The sequence below is a fragment of the Aquarana catesbeiana genome, linkage group LG03 (genome assembly GCF_042186555.1).
Source record: "Aquarana catesbeiana isolate 2022-GZ linkage group LG03, ASM4218655v1, whole genome shotgun sequence".
NCBI lineage: Eukaryota > Metazoa > Chordata > Amphibia > Anura > Ranidae > Aquarana > Aquarana catesbeiana.
This window is the reverse complement of record NC_133326.1, coordinates 10,021,210-10,046,234: the sequence shown is the minus strand read 5'-3', so window position 1 is coordinate 10,046,234 and position 25,025 is coordinate 10,021,210. Positions and strand designations below refer to the sequence as shown.

Here is a 25,025-nt window from a genome sequence, read left to right as displayed (position 1 = left end):
ATACTCGAGTATATACGGTATGTTGGGAAAATTCCTGTAGAAATGTTGGTGAAAACAAGCGCCAAGATTTTTAAGTGTCCACCGACTGTTTAGGTTCGGAAAATGTCATTCTCTGCTGCAGAAAAGTGCTTGACATTTTCTGAACCGACTTTGGGGCCCCGTATCTCAGGGCCACTTGGTGCTAGGAACCCCAGCTTTGGATATGTTGTAGTGCTATTTTGACTGGGTTGGCACACTAAATTTGAGGTTTCTACCAAGTGGCCCCGAGATACGGGACCCCAAAGTCTGTTTGGAATATGTAATTCTCTGCAGAAAAATGCTTGACTCGAGTATAAGCCGAGGGGGGCATTTTCAGCACAAAAAAAAAATGTGCTAAAAAACTCGACTTATACTCGAGTATATACGGTAGCACTTTATTTGAATTGATACACTGTTGGTAGCGCATTAGTATTTTGTCATATCAGATTTAAAAAAAAATAAATAATAATCGCAGATCGCCACCATTACTAATAATAAAAAAAAATTAATAATAAAAATGCCATAAAACTATCCCCTATTTTGTAGACGCTATTACTTTTGCGCAAACCAATCAATATACGCTGATTGCGATTTTTTTTTTACCAAAAATATGTAGAATATATAATCGGCCTAAACTGAGGAAAAAAAAAATGTTTTTTATATATTTTTTGGGGATATTTATTATAGCAAAAAGTAAAAAAAAAAAAATATGGCTTTTTTTTCAAAATTGACGCTCTTTTTTTGTTTATAGCGCAAAAAATAAAAACCGCGGAGGTGATGAAATACCACCAAAAGAAAACTATTTGTGGGGGAAAAAAAAAAAGGACGTCAATTTTGTTTTGGTGTAACATCGCACGACCGCAAAATTGTCAGTTAAAGCGACGCAGTGCCGAATCGCAAAAAGTGCTCTGGTCAGGAAGGGGGATAAAATCTTCCCGGGCTGAAGCGTTTAAAGTGGCAGTTAGCACTCCCATTAGTATCGGTGTTCAACATTTACAAACTGGAGCTGAACTGGTACTACAAAGCTTGCTGGTCACACTGCTCTTATATTCCAGCTGAAGCCTGTGGAAACAGGCCTTCGTTTTCTTTAAGGGTGGCGTTCTGACACACCACTGCCAACGTGGGGGCATTCTTCCTCCTGATCACCAACACAAAGGAGGATTTTCCTTTTTGACCCAAAATGAATTGAATTAAAAGGTTTCCCAGAGACATGAACATTTTCAGGGTTCCTCTTGGGTAAAAAAAAAAAAAGAAAAAAAAAAAAAGATGGTTGGCAAGAGTGGGGCATGGACAAAACAAAAAGTCAGCACATGCATGGTCAATAAGGGCAGGGGGGGGGGCATGCATTAGGGGACAAGCTGCCAAAAAGTAGCTTTTATAAAAAATAAACCAATGCAAGCCATACAGGGTAAAAAATGGCAGATAATAGGGTAAATTCTATTACAAAAAATGGGTACATGCAAAAACAAATGTAAAAAAGTAAAAAAACAAAACAAAAAAAATGAAATAAAAAAAACAGTACAAAAAAAAAAAAAAAATGAATGGGTGGAGGATACAGAACAATGCTCAAGCAGAGAATTTAGAATGAATACGGAATGCAGATGTTAACATGCAGGACAGAAGCAGCGAGGCTCCGGGTGATGAAGACAAGTCATTGATGAACGGTTGCAAGAGAAAGTTGAGTGAAAGAAAAAAGTAAGATGGTGGGAATGGGGATCAGTATGAAGGAAATGCCACCGACAAATAGAAAAGGTCCAGGATACCCAATTTATTTCATTTTAGATAAGAGGAGGGTACAAACTGTTCATATTGACATAATTTAGGTCTGAAGATGATCGAGGTTTAGTTCTGGTCCTTGGATACATATATGACAAATATCCTGGCAGAATTTCCATATTTCCATGGGGATTACAACACTACAGGCAGTTTCTGGAAGGTATTTCAATTCTTGTACATTAACCACTTTTGTTGTTGTTTACAAGTTAAAAACATTTTTTTTTTTTGCTAGAAAATTACTTAGAACCCCCAAACATTATATATAATTTTTTTTAGCAGATACCCTGGAGAATTAAATGGTTGTTAAAAATTACTTAGAACCCCCAAACATTCTACATTCTCCCCCCCCCCCCCAAAACCCTAGAGAATAAAATGGCGGTCGTTGCAATACTTTCTGTCACACCGTATTTGCGCAGCGGTCTTACAAGCGCACTTTTTTCTTGGAAAAAAATACACTTTTTGAATTAAAAAATAAGACAAGACAACAGTAAAGTTTTTTTTTAATATTGTGAAAGATAATGTTACGCCGAGTAAATCGATACCCAACATGTCACGCTTCAAAACTGCGCCCGCTCTTGGAACGGCGACAAACTTTTACCCTTAAAAATCTCCATAGGCGACGGTTTCTACAGGTTGCATGTTTTGAGTTACAGAGGAGGTCTAGGCTTCATGTACACTACGGGTCCTAAAAACTTGAGTTTAGGAGCTTTTTAGGAGCTAAACCCAACCCCAACCCTAAACCCAACCCAACATAAAAGCCTATGTGTCAATTTACACGCAGGATTTAGGAGCTGCTGCGGTTAGGAAAGGTTCAACATCCCTCAACCTCCCTCTCCTGAACGCGGAAGAATCACATTCAGGATAGGAACATTTTGACCACTGGCCGCGGGAAACCATGTGATTTTTGTGTTTTCCCACGGCCCATCACGACCAAGTGTACATGAGGCATTACTAAAACTGGAAGATTTCAAAATCTGGTGCAGCTCGGCATAGAAACCAATCAGCTTCCAGGCTTTTTATTTTGCTTAGCAGAACAAGCTGAAAGTTTGAAGCCGACTGGCTACCATGCACAGCTGCACCAGATTTTGCACCCTAGTTTTAGTAAATCAACCCCATTGTCTTCTCAACGACCGCACTGCCCATTCACAGAAGCCTTTGTATTTTTATGAACGTGCTCTGTCCATTCACAGAAGCCTTTGTATTTTATGAATGCATTCACATAATACAAAGCTATCTGTGATAGGGCAGGAGGAGGGGAGGGGAGTGGCTGCCAAAGTAGCTGCAGGAGACCCTGCAGCTGAAGGAGCTGAGACCAGAAGGTCCAGCAATGGAGCGTCCTTCCCAAAGTTCCATAAAACGATCAGATGTAATTTAGAAAGATAAGTCCATGAGGTGACATGCACCTCGCTGGATTTAACTTACAGTATGCTCGCTCTCTTTTAATCAAAGTGGCTGAATTCCTGGAGTTCAGCTTTAAATGAATGTAATGAGCATCCTAGCTGAAGGAGCACCGATAGGAAATCCATTCACACAAGTCACATAATGGATATAGTGCAGTGGTCAACCAGTGACTCTCATACCTTTGAATGGGTTTCCAGCAGCTACTCTGCAGGGCCAGTTTCTCTATACTGGAAGTCCTGCTGTAACATACAGTAGTGCCTTGGATTACGAGCATAATCCGTTCCAGAAGCATGCTTGTAATCCAAAGCACTCGTATATCAAAGCGAGTTTCCCTATAGGAATCAATGGAAACTCAGATAATTTGTTCCACAGTGACTGCTATTGTATGCAGTACCGCATGTGGCCAGAGGTGGGGGGAGCGCCGGAAACACTCAGAGACACTCAGGTACGAAGTGTCTCCGAGCGTCACCAGCGCCCCCGCACCTCTGGATAAATGTGGTACTGCACACCTCAGAGGCTTGAATCCTGCTGGTCTTGCGAGACAATGCTTGCAAATCAAGTCAAGATTTTAAAAAAAAAAAAAAAAAAAAAACAGCTTGTATTGTTAAACGCTCGTAAACCACATTACTCGCAATCCGAGGTTTTACTGTACACTACATGTATGTGGGAATATGAGCAAGTGTTTATATAATTTTTACAACAAAATACAAACACCATCACAATTTTAGTAAGTATATAAATCATTTTACATACATTTGTGAACAGGATTAGAAGCCAATATTTTATTTATAATTTTCTTTTTAACAAGTGGTAGTAAAGACGAAATATTCCTAAAAATGAACACTCCCCCCACTCATCCGCATATCTTGTACTTTCCTTTTTTAATCCAGTCCAGTCACAGGATTCAGCAGCTTTGGCTCCCCTGTGTAAGGGAGCGACCGACTACGGCTGGGAATACCTGCTACAGTGACGTCACCTATAGGCTCCCATGGCCCAGCCATTGCTGACACTCCCTCTTCTCCCCTGCAGCAGTTGCTCACTGACACAGGGGAGCTGGAGCTGCTAGATCATGTGACCAGATTGGATTCAAAAGAAGAAGTACACAGATCTTTTTAATACAAGGTGGGGGGGGTTAAACGCTGTGCTTTTACCACTCCCACTGGTCCTGAGTGCTTGAATCTTCAGCTGGTCTTCCTTCAAGTCTCTTTCGCCATGATGTCCCTCCCGCACACAGGATATACACGACGGTTCAAAGCAGGTGCCATAAATGTGATCCGAGCTGCATGGCTCAGATTGGATTAACTCCGACAGGCCAGGAGAGGCATTTATAACGAGACCACGGGGGTTTGCAACATTGACTTCAATGCCACTTTAACCGCTTCCGGACCGTCCCACGTACATTTACTGTGGCAGGGCGGCCCGGGTGCGCAAAATCACGTACCTGTACGTGACTTCGTGCACGCTCTCGACGGCACCCACTGTGATTGGACACGGCGGGAGCCAATCAGCGGGTCTGGCAGCTGCGAGCTGCCGATCGTTTAACGGAGAGTCGGATCAGCGCTGTGCTAAGCTGAATCAGGATCTCTCTTTTCCTTCAGTGTATCACTTCCTCCCCCACAGTTAGAAAAACCTCCCCTTGATCGCCCCCCCCAAGTGTTAACCTCTTCCCTGTCAGTGACATTTACACAGTAAATCAGTGCATTTTCATAGCACTGATCGCTTCATAAACGTCACTGGTCCACAAAAAAAAAAAAAAAAAAAAAAAAAAAGTGTCCGACCTGTTCGCCGCAATATTGTAGTCCCGCTAAAAATCGCTGATCCCTGCCCATTACTAGTAACAAATTTTTTTTTTTTTTTTTAAATGCCATAAATCTATCCCCCATTTTGTAGATGTTATAACTTTTGTGCAAACCAATCAATATACACTTATTGGGAGTTTTTAAAATCAAAAATATGTAGAATACATATTGGCCTAAATTGATGAAGAAATTAGATTTTTTTTTTACATTTTTGTTCTGGCTATTATAGCAGAAAGTAAAAAAAATATTGTTTTTTTTTTTTTTTTAATTGTCTGTCTTTTTTTGTTTATAGCGCAAAAAATAAAAACTGCAGCGGTGATCAAATACCACCAAAAGAAAGCTCTAATTGTGGGGAAATGTCCTGGTCAGGAAGTGGCTAGAACCTTCCAGGGCTGGAGTAAAAGAATAAAAAAGGAAAGGTTATAAACTAACTAAGCTTTAAATGTTGCCTTCCCATTGCCTTCAGTAATAGTACAGACTTTGATAAACAGCAATTTAAATACTTGTTTAATCCTTCCATAAGAAAGTGAACCGGGAAAAGATGAAGGCTCTGGGGATGTCTAATTGCTACACCAGTCTGGACACCAATGAGATTCGTTCTTTTTTTTTTTTTTAAAGGGTTGATGCTATTCAGAGGACATCTACCCACCTAACAGAACTCAGGAGATAACAGTGCTGAATAGATTTGATCTTTAAAAGCAGGTCCTAATCAATAAAGGCCCCAGAATCACAATATAGAGCACAACGTTTTTTGGGAACACTTCCTGTGCAGACTTCATTTTATAGTATCCAAATCTAATTCACACGATTGAATTTATACTTTTTTTTTTTTTCTCTTTAACATTAGCTCTACCCTCCTGCAAGTTTAAATCAGACTACAATTAAATGGAGTTTGCACAGAATTGTTTCCGAAAAAGTTTGTGCATCTCCTATTTATTGAAGAACTACAAGAAAATGGCTGCCGTTTGTGTTGGGGCTTTTCCGCCTACAAAAAACAGTGTATATTGCTGTGCTATCCTTGATCAGCATAACATTGCGGTGAGTTTGCAATCTCCTTATGTGGTGAAGGAACAACAAACGGCGGGTGTTTTCTTTATGCACAGTGAAGGTCTGAGCAAACGACACCTTGGCTTTTGTGTGTGTCGGGCAGAGTCACCCACTCAGCCTGTTCATTTCGTTATGAATAAATCAGCGTTAGGTTTGCACCATCCGTTTTGAATCACGTTGTACTACCAAATCAGGCCAGCAGGTGGTGATGTAAAGCTATCAGAAGAGTTCTTTGTCTGCCTCTCGGTTTTCCCAATTCACTCGCCCAGGCAAGGCCGCATTTCCTTTACTGTGTGTGTATAATAATTATATATATATATATATATATATATATATATATATATATATATATATATATATATATATATATATAAATAATATTATTACTAATAATAATGAGATGAATATTAATAAGTATGATATATATAAAATAATATTATTATTAATAATGATATATATATATAGATATAGATATCGATATCGATATCGATATCTAGATATAGATATATATATATATCTATCTATCTATCTATCTATCTATCTATCTATCTATCTATCTATCTATCTATCTATCTATCTATAGATAGATATACACCTTAGTGCATTAAAGGTAAAAAAAACCTTTTATTTACAGCTCCCTCCACCCCAAATTCTTTTTATTATAAAAGTAAACAAAATTACAGAAGTAATTTTGAAAAAAATCGGTTACAAACCAGAATGTGTACATATCTCAAAGCCCCCCCCCCAAATACTTACCTTGAGATTTTTTTTTTTTTGGTCTAGCGCTGTGCCCGAGAGCAGCATCACAGCTTTCTCTCTCCCCCTCCTCATTGGACTCCGGGACTGGGGGGCGCGGAGCTGAACTGCACTGTGTGTGTGTCAATAGACGTACACAGTGTGGCGCAGGAGTGATGCACCTTAAAGTGATTGTAAACCCTTACAATCCACCTTTTGCTACAATAAGGCCACTTTCACACTGAGGCGCTTCTAAACTGCCAGTAAAAACACTGAGCGCTTTTGAAGAGCTTTTCAGGCGCTTTTGAAGAGCTTTCCATTCATTTCAATAGAGAGGGGCGTTTTTCACAGCCCTGCCAGCGCACTGCCCAAGTGTGAAAGTATTCATTGATTTTAATAGAAATAAGTTTTCATGAGCTTTTTAGGCGCTGTTTTTAGCGTGAAAGCGCCTGAAAAAGCACCTCAGTGTGAAAGTGGTCTTAGGCTTACCTGTAGCTACCCCGGATATCTCATAAATCTGCACGGTTTAGGAGATATCCCCTGTATCTGCATGTGCCCACATCGGCACTGAAGCAATGGCACGTACGTGCCGTTTGCTTCAGTGAATGTGCCGTTACCGGCAGCTCCCGCGTGCATGCGCAGGAGTGACATCATCGCGGCTCCAGCCAATCACAGCGCCGGAGCCGCTATACCCGGAAGTAACTCCAGGGAGAAATTACGCCGGCCGGTGCTGAGTACAGGCACCACAGCGGGGGCTTCGATCTCAGGTGATTATTACATAATGAGCTAGTAAGCTATGCATACTAGCTCATTATGCCTTTGTCTTGCAGGTCTTTTATTTTTTTCCCATGTGGGTTTACAACCACTTTAATTTATAGAATGCATTAAGGTGAAAAAACAAGAGGGCTTACAACCCCTTTAATCCACAACAGTAAAATCAGTCTGTATATGCAGTAAAGCTTGCCTGTTATATGTGCTGTGGAACCTTAGGGGTTAATCCTCCGCATTGTATAAAAAGGCTGTTTGATCCCCCCCCTTCTTTCATTGTCCCCAATCCATCTGATAGTACAGAGCTTTGGGGGCACTCTGCACTTTGCTCAGTTTGGTGTGTATTGCTAGAGGTTTTTTTTCTGGTGGGTGCATGTGATCAGCACAGGGCCAATCAGTGCTGTCCAGAGGGTCAGGGGTCATGTAGCCTCATAGGACAGTCAGAGGAGAACGAAAACCTTGCCTACAAGCTTCAACCAAAAAACAATAGAAGTCACAAGACTGCTATGTACTGCTGATGAGAAAAAGTATTTGGCAGTTTATTTACTAATACAATTGCATTTCCATGTTCTGTGTACTGTGGGAGACCCACATATAGTGACTCCAGGCTCCTGGGGAGACCCACATAGAGTGACTCCAGGCTCCTGGGGAGACCCACATAGAGTGACTCCAGGCTCCTGGGGAGACCCACATAGAGTGACTCCAGGCTCCTGGGGAGACCCACATAGAGTGACTCCAGGATCCTGGCGAGACCCACATAGAGTGACTCCAGGCTCCTGGGGAGACCCACATAGAGTGACTCCAGGCTCCTGGGGAGACCCACATAGAGTGACTCCAGGCTCCTGGCGAGACCCACATAGAGTGACTCCAGGCTCCTGGCGAGACCCACATAGAGTGACTCCAGGCTCCTGGCGAGACCCACATAGAGTGACTCCAGGCTCCTGGCGAGACCCACATAGAGTGACTCCAGGCTCCTGGCGAGACCCACATAGAGTGGCTCCAGGGTCCTGTGGAGAGCACATACAGTGGCTTGCGAACCTTTTGCCACATTTCAGGCTTCAAACATAAAGATATAACATTTTTATTTTTTGTGAAGAATCACCAACAAGTGGGACACAATTGTAAAGTGGAACGAAATCTTTTGGATTTTTGAAACTTTTTTAACTACTAAAAAAATGAAAAGTGGGGTGTGCAAAATTATTCGTCCCCTTTCGTTAATACTTTGTAGAGCCACCTTTTGCTGCGATTACAGCTGCAAGTCGCTTGGGGTATGTCTCTATCAGTTTTGCACATCGAGAGACTGAAATTCTTGCCCATTCTTCCTTGCAAAACAGCTCGAGCTCAGTGAGGTTGGATGGAGAGCGTTTGTAAACAGCAGTTTTCAGCTCTTTCCACAGATTCTCGATTGGATTCAGGTCTGGACTTTGATTTGGCCATTCTAACAACTGGATACGTTTATTTGTGAACCATTCCTTTGTAGATTTTGCTGTATGTTTGGGATCATTGTCTTGTTGGAAGATAAATCTCCGTCCCAGTTTCAGGTCTTTTGCAGACTCCCACAGGTTTTCATCCAGAATGGTCCTGTATTTGGCTGCATCCATCTTCCCCTCAATTTTAACCATCTTCCCTGTCCCTGCTGAAGAAAAGCAGGCCCAAACCATGATGCTGCCACCACCATGTTTGACAGTGGAGATGGTGGGTTGAGTGTGATGAGCTGTGTTGCTTTTACGCCAAACATATCGTTTTGCATTGTGGCCAAAAAGTTCGATTTTGGTTTCATTGGACCAGAGCACCTTCTTCCACATGTTTGGTGTGTCTCCCAGGTGGCTTGTGGCAAACTTTAGACAAGACTTTTTATGGATATCTTTGAGAAATGGCTTTCTTCTTGCCACTCTTCCATAAAGGGCAGATTTGTGCAGTGTACGACTGATTGTTGTCCTATGGACAGACTCTCCCACCTCAGTTGTAGTTCTCTGCAGTTCATCCAGAGTGATCATGGGCCTCTTGGCTGCACCTCTGATCAGTCTTCTCCTTGTCTGAGCTGAAAGTTTAGAGGGACAGCCAGGTCTTGGTAGATTTGCAGTGGTCTGATACTCCTTCCATTTCAAAATGATGGCTTGCACAGTGCTCCTTGGGATGTTTAAAGCTTGGGAAATCTTTTTGTATCCAAATCCGGCTTTAAACTTCTCCACAACAGTATTACGGACCTGCCTGGTGTGTTCCTTGGTCTTCATGATGCTCTCTGCGCTTTCAACAGAACCCTGAGACTATCACAGAGCAGGTGCATTTATACAGAGACTTGATTACACACAGGTGGATTCTATTTATCACCATCAGTCATTTAGGACAACATTGGATCATTCAGAGATCCTCGCTGAACTTCTGGAGTGAGTTTGCTGCACTGAAAGTAAAGGGGCCGAATAATTTTGCACGCACCACTTTTCAGTTTTTTAATTGTTAAAAAAGTTTAAAATATCCAATAGATTTCGTTCCACTTCACAATTGTGTCCCACTTGTTGGTGATTCTTCACAAAAAATTAAAATTTTATATCTTTATGTTTGAAGCCTGAAATGTGGCAAAAGGTTCAAAAGTTCAAGGGGGCCGAATACTTTCGCAAGCCACTGTATAGTGACTGCAGGCTCCTGGGGAGACCCACATATAGTGACTGCAGGCTCCTGGGGAGAGCACATATAGTGACTGCAGGCTCCTGGGGAGAGCACATATAGTGACTGCAGGCTCCTGGGGAGAGCACATATAGTGACTCCAGGCTCCTGGGGAGAGCACATATAGTGACTGCAGGCTCCTGGGGAGAGCACATATAGTGACTCCAGGCTCCTGGGGAGAGCACATATAGTGACTCCAGGCTCCTGGGGAGAGCACATATAGTGACTCCAGGCTCCTGGGGAGACCACATATAGTGACTCCAGGCTCCTGGGGAGAGCACATATAGTGACTCCAGGCTCCTGGGGAGAGCACATATAGTGACTCCAGGCTCCTGGGGAGAGCACATATAGTGACTGCAGGCTCCTGGGGAGAGCACATATAGTGACTCCAGGCTCCTGGGGAGAGCACATATAGTGACTCCAGGCTCCTGGGGAGAGCACATATAGTGACTCCAGGCTCCTGGGGAGAGCACATATAGTGACTCCAGGCTCCTGGGGAGACCCACATATAGTGACTCCAGGCTCCTGGGGAGACCCACATATAGAGACTCCAGGGTCCTGGGTTTAGTAACACTTTAAGTGGCCCTTTGCATAGAAAGTTTGGAGAGACCTGCTCTATAGGATCACGATTGAAGATATATGCATACTCAGAGGTGCAGACATGCATAAAAGGACACATGTCAGACCTGATATGCATCAGTATGTGGTAGTAGCTCTGGGTACGGAGTACATGGATCAGTGCAAGGTAAAAAAAAAATCTTTACAAGTTTAATCTCAAAGGCTGCACATGTTAAACACGACATTCACACATTGGTGAATACTCCCAAAACCCTCTGATTGAGGGAAGTGGAGTGCCATGTGTTATGTGGGAATAGGTTTTCACCCATTACGTAGATAGGCAATGAGCCTCCGCCAATAGAGGAGCAGCCGTATTTTCACTGACAACATCGATGACAGTTGTCGGTTACGACCGATTCCATAAGTCCGTTCTGAATGATTAGTTATAAAATGTATGTCATTTTTTCATAATGAGACAAGGTAGTCTTACTTTGCTTTAGGTTAGGAAAGATCAGAGACTTCGGGTCTTTGGGGATTGGTTTCCCAGGTAGAGGCCCCAAATGCAGGGCGTTGTCTTCTAATGGAGGATCCTGCTCTTTAATGGCACCAGGAGGTAGGTACTTCACTAGAGAAGAAGATGAGAAATAACACATCACTGGAAGTTCTCACAGGCAGGACCTCCTAATCCTCGTGTATTGAATTGTATAAAAAGCAGGCCGTACAGTTACTTTACAAAACACTGTGCAAACTGCCGCCACTACACAAAAAAAAGCAAACAATTTTTTAAAATAAAAAATATGACAACAGTAAAGTTAGCCCAATTTTTTTTTTTTTTTTTATATTGTGAAAGATAATGTTACGCCGAGTAAATTGATACCCAACATATCACGCTTCAAAGTTGCGCCCGCTCGTGGAATAGCGACAAACTTTTACCCTTAAAAATCTCCATAGGCGACATTTTAAAAAATTCTACAGGTTGCATGTTTTGCGTTAGAGGAGGTAAAAAACATAAAGGACATAAAAAATTGTGTCACTTTTATTCCTATTACAAGGAATGTAAACATCCCTTGTAATAGCAAAAAAAGCATGACAGGTCCTCTTATATGAGCTCTGGGGGTCAAAAAGATCTCACATCTCACATTTACACTAAAATGTAATAAAAAAACCAAAAAAACAAAAAACAAACAAAGGGTCCTTTAAGAGCCATCTTCCTCCTCACTCGTCCCCATGCACAGCCACGGGAAGGATCCGATTGCCTCCGCCGCTGCCGACGGCTCCGGTAAGTGGCGGAGGGCACCGGTAAGCGGTGGGAGGGGGGCTCCTCTCCCGCCGCCGATAAAAGTGATCTCGTGGCGAATCCGCCGCAGAGACAACTTTTATCTTGTACCGGATCGCCGGCCCAACACGGCGATACCGGGGTTAAGGCAGCCTAGCTGCTGCCATAACAACAATATCCGTCCTCAAAGTGAGGACGTATATCGGCGTGCGGCGGTCCAGAAGTGGTTAACTGGTAATTGTGCGGTCATGCAACACTGTACACAAATTAATTTTTTTTTTTAAATCATTAACCACTTCAGGTCTGCCCCATAGCAGTTTTACTGCTACAGGGAGCCACCTGTGAGCAGGATCATGTATATATTCTGTACTTGATCCGGCCCTTCCAGGTAGGGGGCGCACTTACACGCAGCCGGCGGCTCTCTCCCGTTGTGATCACACCCAAAACGGGATCCCAGCGGCGGGTACCACAACTTGATGTCTGCCGGCACCCGCTGATGATCTAGCAGAGTGGCAGAACGGTGGTCTGCCTATGTAAACAAGGCAGATTGCTGTTCTGACAGGGAGGGAAGGCATGGATCCTGCTTTCCTACAAAGCAGAGACATTGATCCATGTCTTCCCCTAGTAAAAGCACCTCCCAAACTTGCTAGGCACACCATTAACCCATTGATAGCCCCTGATGTAAACCCCTTTCCAGCCAATGTCATTAGTAGAGTGACAGTGTATATTTTTAGTACTGATCACTGTTTTAGTGTCACTTTTCCCCAAAAAGTGACAGTTAGTGTCCGACTGTCTACCGCAATATCGGAGTCCTGCTTTAAGTCACTGATCACAGCCATTACTGGTAAAAAAAAAAATAAAATAAGAAAAAAGTCCCATAGGTTTGTGGATGCTTAAGCTTTTGCACAAACCAATCAATATACGCTTATTGGGATTTTTTTTTTTACTGAAAACATGTAGCAGAATACATGAAGAAATTAGATTTTTTTTTTTTTTTTTTTTATTGGATATGTTTTATAGCAGAAAGCAAAAAAATATTGTTTTTTTCAAAGTTTTTTTTTTTGTTAATAGTGCAAAAAAAAAAAACAAAAAAAACCAAACAAAAAACTGCAGACCAAATACCACCAAAAGAAAGCTTTGTGGAGAAAAAAGCGATCTGGAAGGCACCATAGAGTGTCAAGAGTCTGATCAGATCAGAGTACTGCATCCCATCTGGCCCAGTCCGCAGTCATGAGGATCACCAGTATGCTTTCCATACCAACCCTACACAGCAGACAAAGATGGAGTTTCAGGGCAGAAAAGCACCCCAGCAGCACCAGAGCAACCGCTGATTCCTTAGAGCAGGGATATGCAATTAGCAGACCTCCAGCTGTTGCAAAACTACAAGTCCCATCATGCCTCTGCCTCTAGGTGTCATGCTTGTGGTTTTTAGAGTCTTGCTGTGCCTCATGGGACTTGTAGTTCTGCAACAGCTGGAGGTCCACTAATTGCATATCCCTGCCTTAGAGGATCTGTGCACCTGGAGGCCAAGTGGTCTATAACGAGTAAGAGACATCTATCCGCTATAGAAAGCGGGGGGGGGGGGGTCCTATTCCGAAGAGGATTTGGGGAATTTAGAGGCCCATGGTCAGCAGCTGAACTGGCATCCTGGCTTAGAGGTTGCAGCCTGAAAGTATCAAAAGGAACTCTTCTTGGCCTCAAGAAAGGGGTGGTGACTTTTCCGAGATTGAGACCTAAGCATCTTTTGCTGATGTAGAGGAGCACACTTTCCCCTAATGACATCCTTAAAGCGGGAATCCATCCTTAAAAAAAAATTAAGTCAGCAGCTACTAACACTGTAGCTGCTGACTTTAAAGTACTTACCTGTCCTGGTTGCCCATGATGTCGGCCGCCTGAGGCCGACCCGTCCCTCGGCTCTCAGGTCCCGGGAACCGCCATCCTAAGGGAAACAGGCAGTGGAGCCTTGAGGCTTCACTGCCAGTTTCCTGCGGCGCGGTGCTCTGTGAATGGCCCCGTGGTGCTCTGGGAACACACACAGTTCCCAGAAGACAATGGGGCTGCTCACCGAGGAGCAGAACACGCCGCGGAAGAGAAAAAGGCAGATTAGGAAGAGAAGACTGCCTAGCAACAAGGGTTTAGGTAAGTTTAAAAAAAAAATTTTCTTTCAAATGTTTTTATTTTTTTGGTGATTTTTTTTTTTCAGGGTGGCCCTCCACTTTAAATAGTGTCCAATGCAGCTCTAAAGCAAAATCCACTCTCAAACGATCATGTGTAGAAGATATTTGTTTTTAAATGCACATTTCAATCAAAGAATTCTCCACATGTTCTCTGACAGGAGACTCGTTCAGGAGCCAAGACTGGAGACATCCACTAATCTGTCTACATCAGTTGCGTAGGGGCAGCCAGCAAAGCTTCCTCAAATAGATGTTGGGCTACAAAACGTTGAACGTTATTGATGGCCTACCAGGATTTTTTCCAGTCTCCGTAAGGGAGGTCTTGGAGTTGGGTGCAAATCAGAAAAGTATCTTGAAGTCTTTGGGCCCACAAAGGGATCCCAGTCTAGTCACAGCGCCAGCAGGAGTTACCGGCTGTTTTATGTTGACACGTACGTCATCAATAAGAACCAAAAAGGATCTCTCTAAGCCTGGGAGCTATGGTGGCTGCTTTTGACTCTTCAGGAACAATATCACACGGCAAAGGGTTTTTGAGAATTCACCAGTTTGAGCCTTCTCATCAGAAGGCTCAGAGGCCACTAAAAAACTGCAGACAGAGCAGATAATGATTCTGGAGGCGAAGGACGTGTAGATACACCAATAGCCTGTGCGGTTAGAGTCAGCAAAATTGCAATTTTGTGGGGGGGGGGAATACATCTGAGGGGGCAAGAAGACTGAGGAAGGTAGGGACTCAAGGCTGCGAGTGTCCTCCTTAACCACTTCCCTTCCAGTGATGTACCCGTACATCTCTGGAATTTCGGTGGTTGTACCAGGATGATGGGTGCAGCTACAGGCACCACCCCGGTAAAATTTTTTTAGAGCCGGCGGCCAGCTCTCTTACCAGCCACTCGCTTGCTATTACAAGCAACAGGAGGGGACGTCCCCTTCTCCCCCCCACAGCTTGGTAGGGCTCTCCCATCCCACTGGTAGACCTGACAACTGGCTGGCCAAACAGCCAAGCAAAGCCGGGATCGGCTTTGCTCGGCTGTTTGCGATGGTAACCCTGAACGCGATGACATGACATAAATGGCGCCAATTTTAAATTTTTCAAAAAAGCCGATCTTAGTGTTTTGAATGCATTTAAGTGCAGAGGAAGGATTTTGAGTCTTATAGACCCCTGATCTCTCTATAAAAAGAGTACCTGTCACATTCCTATTGCTATCACACGGGATGTTTACATTCCGTAGGCGCAGCCACACAGCCGCGTGTGAGGTGCATTCCAGGAAGACGTCATATGACATCCACCCGGAACGGCGAACGTCCCCGCCCAGCCATCATTTGACAATAGGCTGGGTGGGAAGTGGTACTTGGTAATTTCCACCCAATAGTGGTATTACAGTATCCTATGGCAAGTTACCCACTTCCTGCCGACCTGGCCTTAAATATGCAGCCTCTCGGTGGGTGGGCTTTAGCGCTGAGCGGTCGTGTGGCCCTAGGTAAACACTTTAGTGTGCTGAGAGTGCGCTTACAGCAAATTAAAAGGGAAGGAGTATTGGAAAGTTCCCAATGCATACTTGTAAAATCGGGAGCTTTCCGATCATGTGACCACTATGACTGCCAATCATAGCAGTTACATGATCGGAATGATCGCCTCCCAGGAAAGGCCGCTTAAAGGCAGCGGCACAAAGAGGTAAACATCATAACATTTCTGCAGAGGAATATCAATAATGGGTCTGAGAGATAAAAGGATCAAGTAATTCAATCCACTCAAAAAATGAAATTCTGATATTGGGTATAGTTGCCATTTAACTTTTTTTTACAATAAAGATCACTTTCCTATACTGAAAGCAAGAGCTTTTTCTCTATACAAAAAACGAATGGGCCTGTGTGCACTGCTTTGTATGAGATGGTAATTAGCTGAGTCTCTGTCATGTCCTCCAATACGATGATATGTTGGGAACACTATAGTCTTCATTTCAAATTACCTTTTTCCTATTTTGATTTTTATATATGAAAAAAAAAAAAAAAATACTATACAGCCCCTTTTACTTTCTTTTAGCTGTGTCCTGCATTTAAGCAGCATCATCAAAGCTCACCAGCAGGGTTGAGCTCAGGCACCTGATCGATCACTGTGGACAATCATAAGCAGCGGAGGCATTCCCTGCCCTGCATGCGCACATATACACACCCCTTGTATATGACAACTGCGAGATGGGGGAATGCCTCCGCTGCTTCCGATCGGCTGTCTGCAGCGACAGCTTCCTGGCCTGATCGCCTAGGCGGGTCCAGACTCCGAGCACAGCTGAGCACATCCCTACCCACTAAGCTGTACATGGAAAGGATATTATAGCGTACCTTGTGCATTAGTTACGGAATCAGGCTGCAAGGTAGGTCGTTTCTCGGACTCCTCGGCGTCATGTGGAAGAGCACCAACCTCCACCCTTTTCACAGCTAAGTAAGAGAGATGAGAGGTGTTAATGACCGAGAGAGCAAGGAACTAGAAGGTAGGGCTGGGAGATTCTCTTAAAAAAAAAAAAAAAAACTTGATTCACGAGTTTTTTTTTTACCTTTGGAAACCGCGCCGGTCCTGAGGCGCTGCGGGCATGAGCTTTTAGGTGAGGCGGACTAGGCCGAAGCCGCGGCCTCACCTAAAAACTCCTTGTCCGCAGCTCTTCAGGCCCGGTGTCAGCGCCGTTCTGGAGGCGCAGCGGGCATGAGTTTTTAGGCGAAGCCGTGGCTTCGGCCTAGTCCGCAGCGTCCGGCCGTAGCCGCGGACTAGGCCGAAGCTGCAGCCTCGCCTAAAAACTCACGCCCGCAGCGCCTCGGGACCGGGGCAGTGAAAAAAAAAAATAAAATAAAATCTAAAAAAAAAAAATCGATTTGCTTAAATTTTGAATCGATTTGACCTCTCAACTCGATTCAAGATTTAAATCGATTTTTTTCCCAGCCCTACTAGAAGGTCACAAATATTTCCCACAGACTCACCAGTTGGGACAAGGTTTGGTTTGGCCGGCTCACTGTCCTCAATTTCTGGCATTCCTGCATCACCACCACCACCGACTCCTCCTCCACCATCACCCTTTGCAGCCTCTACAGAATAAGTTAGTATATGTTAATAAGATTATTTATGCAATTTACTTGAATTTGAGAGAGAGGGGGGATAAAGGGCCACAAGGCCCTAATTCAGACTTTTCAGGCAAGATGGACAAAAATATAGTAAAAAATATATATTTTATTAACAATGATTCATATCAAACAGGCGAAGTAGAAAAAGAATTAAAAACATACGATAGACATATGATAATCGTAAATATCTAGTGTAAACAAGAAGGTTGACACCAAATGAACAGCGGTGCGCATCAACGCGTTTCGCTATTTTGCTTCGTCAGACACACTTGGGGGTAGTTGAAAGGAACAGCCCCTCACTTGTCAACAAAAATTTGTCTCCACATGGAGAACTCCCAGATGATCACCAAAGAATCACCAAATAAGACAGGAGGCAATTTCTTACTAGTGCCAGAGACCAAGGCATAGAGATATGTGAGTATGAATATTAAACTGGTTCACCGGGGGGGAGAAATTTTCCAAAACAGTGCTTGCTCCAGGCATCACTCAGGATAAAAACGATGACCCACATCACCCAGAGTCCAAGAAGCTTACCTTTATCGTAATGCACACGGTTACTGGGGTCTTCTACATGTACGTCTTTCACTTCAGGGTCTGCAGGGTTCACCTTATTGTCAGCCGCCCCATCCTCTCCTGCAAGTGCAGTTTTAGGTGGTACCTCCTATACAAAACAAGTAAAGCTTTATTAAAAACAGGAATAATGTTCCTCACTCTATAGTAAGTGGCTTAATGGTCAGCACTTCCCGCCTTACAGCACTAGGGGTCCTCAATTCGAATCAGACCAGGCTGTCCAGCAAAAGTATCAGAGGAATGAGACAAACCCACTCGCCACTGACAGGGGTGCTTATATAATGGTCAGCTTATGTAAAACCAAAACTGTCGCAACTGCTTAGGCGTTAGCTGGCCGGGAAATTCAAATCCAGCTCCGTGACACAGAGATCGCCGCTCTGATCTGGGCACAGGCAGGCTGCATCCGACAGGCACTGGCAAGGCTGCATCTGTGTAAACACACAGATCCCGGTACTCTGAGGGGAGAAGAGAGAGATCGTCTGTTCATACACAGTATGAACAGCGATCTGTCATCTCCCCTAGACAGTCCCAGCCCTCGTTCAGTTAGAACACACACGAGGGAACACAATTAACCCCTTGATCGCCCCCTAGTGTTAACCCGTTACCTGCCAGTGACATTTATACAGTAATCAGCACAATTTTTTAGCACTGATCACTGTATACAGTAAATGCCAACGGTCCCAAAAAAGTGTCCGATGTGTCCGCCGCAATGTTGCAGTCCCAAAAAAAAAAAAAAAAAATGCTTTAAATATATCCCCTATTTTGTAGACGCTATAACTTTTGCGCAAACCAATTAATAGACGCTTATTGCGATTTTTATTACCAAAAATATTTAGAATACATATCGGCCTAAACTGAGAATAAGCTTTTTTTTTTAAAAAAAATGGGGATATTATAGCAAAAAAAAGTACAAAATATTGTTTTTTTTTCAAAATTTCAAAACATACAAATATGCAGCCTCTCGGCCTGCGGGCCTTCATATATGCGACCCCATGTAAACCACTGCCAGCACGGTAGCTGGAAAATAACGGAAAGCTCCCGATGCATACCAACGATCATGGACCTTTCCGATCATGTGACAAAATGTTTTTTACCTTAATGCAGGGAATGCATTATGGCTGATGCCTAAACATTTTTTACTTTCATGCAAGCAATGCATGAAGGTAAAAAAAAAAAAAAAAAAAAAAAAAAGAAGGTTTAATCTTTACAACCATGGAATGCATTAAAATATAACTAAAGGCAAAACTTGGATAGTAGAGAAGGAAATCTTCCCAATGGGGACCTTATTTTGCAGGGATTTCCCCTCACTTTCTGTTTGGCTATGAGACAGGAAGTGAAAGGAAATAGCCAATGGTGGTGGCGAAAAAACATCTGACAGGGGCTATAAACCCCCCCCGCTCCATCCACAATGAAAAATAAATAAATAAATAACATTTTGCCTATAGTTCGACAAATAAAAAAAAAAAAAAAAAGCTTTAGAACCACTAGACAAAAAAAAAAAAAAAAAAAATTATATTTATATATATATATATATATATATATATATATATATATATATATATATATATATATATATATATATATATATATATATATATACCTGGCTTGATGTATACTATAGGATGATATTTCTGCCGGAGACACACCAGCACTGCACTCTTTGGACATACATTTCAGAATCTGGCTCACCTTATCTTTGCTTGCCAGCTGCAGCTTCCTAATGCTCTCTTCATATTCACGCTTCTGATCAGCCAGCTGTTTGGTACACTGTTGACTAAATGTAAAAATCAGAAGATTACTGGATTCAGTGCAGCACAAAATAACCTTGCCAAATGCAAACAGCTCATAAAAGATTAAATCCCGACCTCTCTTCCTTCTGTGATTTCTGCAGCAAGGTGTAATTGTTCTTGTACTCGTGCAGCTGATCCTCCTGCCGCAGGAATTCCTGACGCAGTTCATTTAATTGTTCTGCAAAAAACAAAAATACAGATGACTCCTCAGTGGTGGAGGCCAACGTAGCCAGCGCTGTGTTTTCACTTGACCTCTGGAAGTTCTTACCCCTTTCATGACCGGGGCATTTTATGCAGTTCAGGACTGCGCTACTTTAAACTGACAATTGCAACAGTCATGCAACGCTGTACACAAATTTAATTTACATAAATTTTGTTACACAAAATATAGAGTTCTCTTTTGGAAGCATTTGATCACAATTGGGTTTTTTATTACATAAAACAAAAGAGACTGAAAATTATAAAAAAAAAAAAAAAAAAAAAAAACCACTAAAATGTCTTAATAAATTTTGGCTAGATTTTATTCTGCTACATGTATTTGTTAAAAAAAATCCAATAATGGTATATTAATTGGTTTGTGTGATAAAGACTGGAATTTTTTTTATTTTTTATTATTACATGCACTTATATAGCGCCAACAATTTACGCAGCACTTTACATATGTATTAAACATTGACATCAGTACCTGTCCTTGCAATCCAAGTACTAGTTAGTGCAGTGATCAGCGACTTGTAATGGGTCTTCGATAGTGCGGCGGACAATCTGACACTAACTGATGCTGGGGGGGGGGGGGGGGACTGACATCACCAGTGACACTAATACAGTGATCAGTGCTAATAATATACACTGTCACTGCACTAGTGAGACTGTCCTGGAAGGTTTTAACATCTAGGGGCAATCAAAGGGTTAAATGTGCGCCTAACAATGTGAAACGTGTGTATTATAAGCTGGTTTTTACTCAAGATCTTTGTTTCTACTCCCTGCTTTGGGAGAACAAACAATGACATAATTTCTTCTGTACAAAGCCCTTTGTTGACTGTCAGCACAGAGCTCTAGGCTGCGATTGGACACAGCTGATCAGCAAGTCCGGGCCATGATCCATTGGCCAGAATCTGCTGACAGATTCCCACTGTGTACAATCGCAATGGGTGTCGGCGGGAGGCATACATGTGTACCCTAGCAGGCAGTGACATACCATACCATACAGTGCGGCGCTTTGCCTGCACGGGCCACCCGTCCACAGATCCCACCACAACGCGGCGTTCGCACCGAGATCCCACCACAACGCGGCGTTCGCACCGAGATCCCACCACAATGCGGCGTTCGCACCGAGATCCCACCACAACGCGGCGTTCGCACCGAGATCCCACCACAATACCAGGGAAGTCATGGAAACATCTCCAGTGAAGATGGGGGCAAACTTACAGAAAAGGTTAGACAATTACTGGTGGTAGGGGATTTGTTTATTAGAGGGACAGAGAGGGCAATCTGTCACAAAGACCGTTATAGCCGAACAGTATGTCGTTTACCGGGTGCTTGGGTTCGGGACATTGTAGATTGCATGGACAGATTGTTGGATGGGGCTGGGGAGGACTCAGCTGTCATGGTACATATCGGTACTAATGACAAAGTTAGAGGAAGATGGAGAGCCCTACAAAATGATTTCAGGGACTTTAGGAGCTATATTGAAGAAAAGGACCTCCAAGGCAGTATTTTCAGAAATACTGCCTGTACCTCGAGCCACACCAGATAGGCAGCAGGAGCTTACCAAGTGGCTGAGGAACTGGTGCAGGGAGGAGGGGTTTGGCTTCATGGAGAACTGGGCTGACTTTTTGGGTCGGTTACCGTCTCTATAGCAGGGACGGACTGCACTTAAATGGAAGGGGTGCAGCTTTTTTGGGAGTGAAGTTGGCCAAAACATTGGAAGAAATGTTAAACTAGGTGGTGAGGGGGAGGGATCAGACTATGATATTCTAGTGAACATGAGGGAAAAGGATCTCCAAGTCAAGCCAACATCACTGGAGTGTCCTCTACGTCATCACTCTCTTTAAAGATTCTCATCAGCACCAGTCTCGAAGAAAGCAATACCAGCAGCTCTCTTCACCAACATGAGTGCTACAGTATCTTTTCTGCAGGTGTACGTCAGACCGCCTATAAGGGAAGGTTGGATGTAGGTAGTCCTTTCTCCCGCAGTTGTGCATCAGAGCGGCTATGGGGGGGGGGGTTGGAAGACGGTAGTCTTTTTTGCAGATGTGTATCGAACTGGCTATGAGGGGAGATTACAGTCTGGTATTTTTTTCAGGTGTGTGTTGGACCGGCTTATGAGGGGAGGTTAGAGGCTGGTATTTTTTCAGGTACATTTGGAACAGCCTTTAATGGAAGAAGGTTTCACAAACAATGCAAATCTATGCAACCAAAACCACTGTTTGGAATGAATGGTGGGAAGAAATATGGACCGCACTGTACGGAGGAGGAGGAGAGTTCCGAACCGCACTGTACGGAGGAGGAGGAGGAGGAGGAGGAGAGTTCCGAACCGCACTGTACGGAGGAGGAGGAGGAGGAGGAGAGTTCCGAACCGCACTGTACGGAGGAGGAGGAGGAGGAGGAGAGTTCCGAACCGCACTGTACGGAGGAGGAGGAGGAGGAGGAGAGTTCCGAACCGCACTGTACGGAGGAGGAGGAGGAGGAGGAGAGTTCCGAACCGCACTGTACGGAGGAGGAGGAGGAGGAGAGTTCCGAACCGCACTGTACGGAGGAGGAGGAGGAGGAGAGTTCCGAACCGCACTGTACGGAGGAGGAGGAGGAGGAGGAGGAGGAGGAGGAGGAGAGTTCCGAACCGCACTGTACGGAGGAGGAGGAGGAGGAGGAGGAGGAGGAGGAGGAGAGTTCCGAACCGCACTGTACGGAGGAGGAGGAGGAGAGTTCCGAACCGCACTGTACGGAGGAGGAGGAGGAGAGTTCCGAACCGCACTGTACGGAGGAGGAGGAGGAGGAGAGTTCCGAACCGCACTGTACGGAGGAGGAGGAGGAGGAGAGTTCCGAACCGCACTGTACGGAGGAGGAGGAGGAGGAGAGTTCCGAACCGCACTGTACGGAGGAGGAGGAGAGTTCCGAACCGCACTGTACGGAGGAGGAGGAGAGTTCCGAACCGCACTGTACGGAGGAGGAGGAGAGTTCCGAACCGCACTGTACGGAGGAGGAGGAGAGTTCCGAACCGCACTGTACGGAGGAGGAGGAGGAGAGTTCCGAGCCGCACTGTACGGAGGAGGAGGAGGAGAGTTCCAGGCCGCACTGTACGGAGGAGGAGGAGAGTTCCAGGCCGCACTGTACGGAGGAGGAGGAGAGTTCCAGGCCGCACTGTACGGAGGAGGAGGAGAGTTCCGAACCGCACTGTACGGAGGAGGAGGAGGAGGAGAGTTCCGAACCGCACTGTACGGAGGAGGAGGAGGAGGAGAGTTCCGAACCGCACTGTACGGAGGAGGAGGAGGAGGAGAGTTCCGAACCGCACTGTACGGAGGAGGAGGAGGAGGAGGAGAGTTCCGAACCGCACTGTACGGAGGAGGAGGAGGAGGAGGAGAGTTCCGAACCGCACTGTACGGAGGAGGAGGAGGAGGAGGAGAGTTCCGAACCGCACTGTACGGAGGAGGAGGAGGAGGAGAGTTCCGAACCGCACTGTACGGAGGAGGAGGAGGAGGAGAGTTCCGAACCGCACTGTACGGAGGAGGAGGAGGAGGAGGAGGAGGAGAGTTCCGAACCGCACTGTACGGAGGAGGAGGAGGAGAGTTCCGAACCGCACTGTACGGAGGAGGAGGAGGAGAGTTCCGAACCGCACTGTACGGAGGAGGAGGAGGAGAGTTCCGAAACGCACTGTACGGAGGAGGAGGAGGAGAGTTCCGAAACGCACTGTACGGAGGAGGAGGAGGAGAGTTCCGAACCGCACTGTACGGAGGAGGAGGAGGAGAGTTCCGAACCGCACTGTACGGAGGAGGAGGATGAGGAGGAGGAGGAGGAGGAGGAGGAGGAGGAGGAGGAGGAGGAGGAGGAGGAGGAGGAGGAGAGTTCCGAACCGCACTGTACGGAGGAGGAGGAGAGTTCCGAACCGCACTGTACGGAGGAGGAGGAGGAGGAGGAGGAGGAGAGTTCCGAACCGCACTGTACGGAGGAGGAGGAGGAGAGTTCCGAACCGCACTGTACGGAGGAGGAGGAGGAGAGTTCCGAACCGCATTGTACGGAGGAGGAGGAGAGTTCCGAACCGCACTGTACGGAGGAGGAGGAGGAGGAGGAGGAGGAGAGTTCCGAACCGCACTGTACGGAGGAGGAGGAGGAGGAGGAGGAGAGTTCCGAACCGCACTGTACGGAGGAGGAGGAGGAGAGTTCCGAACCGCACTGTACGGAGGAGGAGGAGGAGAGTTCCGAACCGCACTGTACGGAGGAGGAGGAGGAGAGTTCCGAACCGCACTGTACGGAGGAGGAGGAGGAGGAGAGTTCCGAACCGCACTGTACGGAGGAGGAGGAGGAGGAGAGTTCCGAACCGCACTGTACGGAGGAGGAGGAGGAGGAGGAGAGTTCCGAACCGCACTGTACGGAGGAGGAGGAGGAGGAGGAGAGTTCCGAACCGCACTGTACGGAGGAGGAGGAGGAGGAGGAGAGTTCCGAACCGCACTGTACGGAGGAGGAGGAGGAGGAGGAGAGTTCCGAACCGCACTGTACGGAGGAGGAGGAGGAGGAGGAGGAGAGTTCCGAACCGCACTGTACGGAGGAGGAGGAGGAGGAGGAGGAGAGTTCCGAACCGCACTGTACGGAGGAGGAGGAGGAGGAGGAGGAGAGTTCCGAACCGCACTGTACGGAGGAGGAGGAGGAGAGTTCCGAACCGCACTGTACGGAGGAGGAGAGTTCTGAACCGCACTGTACGGAGGAGGAGGAGGAGAGTTCCGAACCGCACTGTACGGAGGAGGAGGAGGAGGAGGAGAGTTCCGAACCGCACTGTACGGAGGAGGAGGAGGAGGAGGAGGAGGAGGAGGAGAGTTCCGAACCGCACTGTACGGAGGAGGAGGAGGAGAGTTCCGAACCGCACTGTACGGAGGAGGAGGAGGAGAGTTCCGAACCGCACTGTACGGAGGAGGAGGAGGAGAGTTCCGAACCGCACTGTACGGAGGAGGAGGAGGAGAGTTCCGAACCGCACTGTACGGAGGAGGAGGAGGAGAGTTCCGAACCGCACTGTACGGAGGAGGAGAGTTCCGAACCGCGCTGTACGGAGGAGGAGGAGGAGAGTTCCGAACCGCACTGTACGGAGGAGGAGGAGAGTTCCGAACCGCACTGTACGGAGGAGGAGGAGGAGAGTTCC

General features: G+C 45.4%; 1 protein-coding gene across 2 annotated transcripts in view; it reads right to left on the bottom strand.

Annotated features, from left to right (window-relative positions):
• Positions 1-25,025, bottom strand: part of GOLM2 (golgi membrane protein 2) — a 77,028-nt gene that overhangs the window by 15,995 nt on the left and 36,008 nt on the right. For both annotated transcript variants that reach the window (XM_073618252.1, XM_073618253.1), the window contains exons 3-8: positions 19,757-19,859; positions 19,581-19,665; positions 17,856-17,982; positions 17,181-17,285; positions 16,551-16,646; positions 11,257-11,391 (exon numbers count right to left, since the gene is read on the bottom strand). In XM_073618252.1, the coding sequence (XP_073474353.1) occupies positions 11,257-11,391; positions 16,551-16,646; positions 17,181-17,285; positions 17,856-17,982; positions 19,581-19,665; positions 19,757-19,859 (651 nt within the window). The remainder of the gene's footprint in view (positions 1-11,256; positions 11,392-16,550; positions 16,647-17,180; positions 17,286-17,855; positions 17,983-19,580; positions 19,666-19,756; positions 19,860-25,025) is intronic.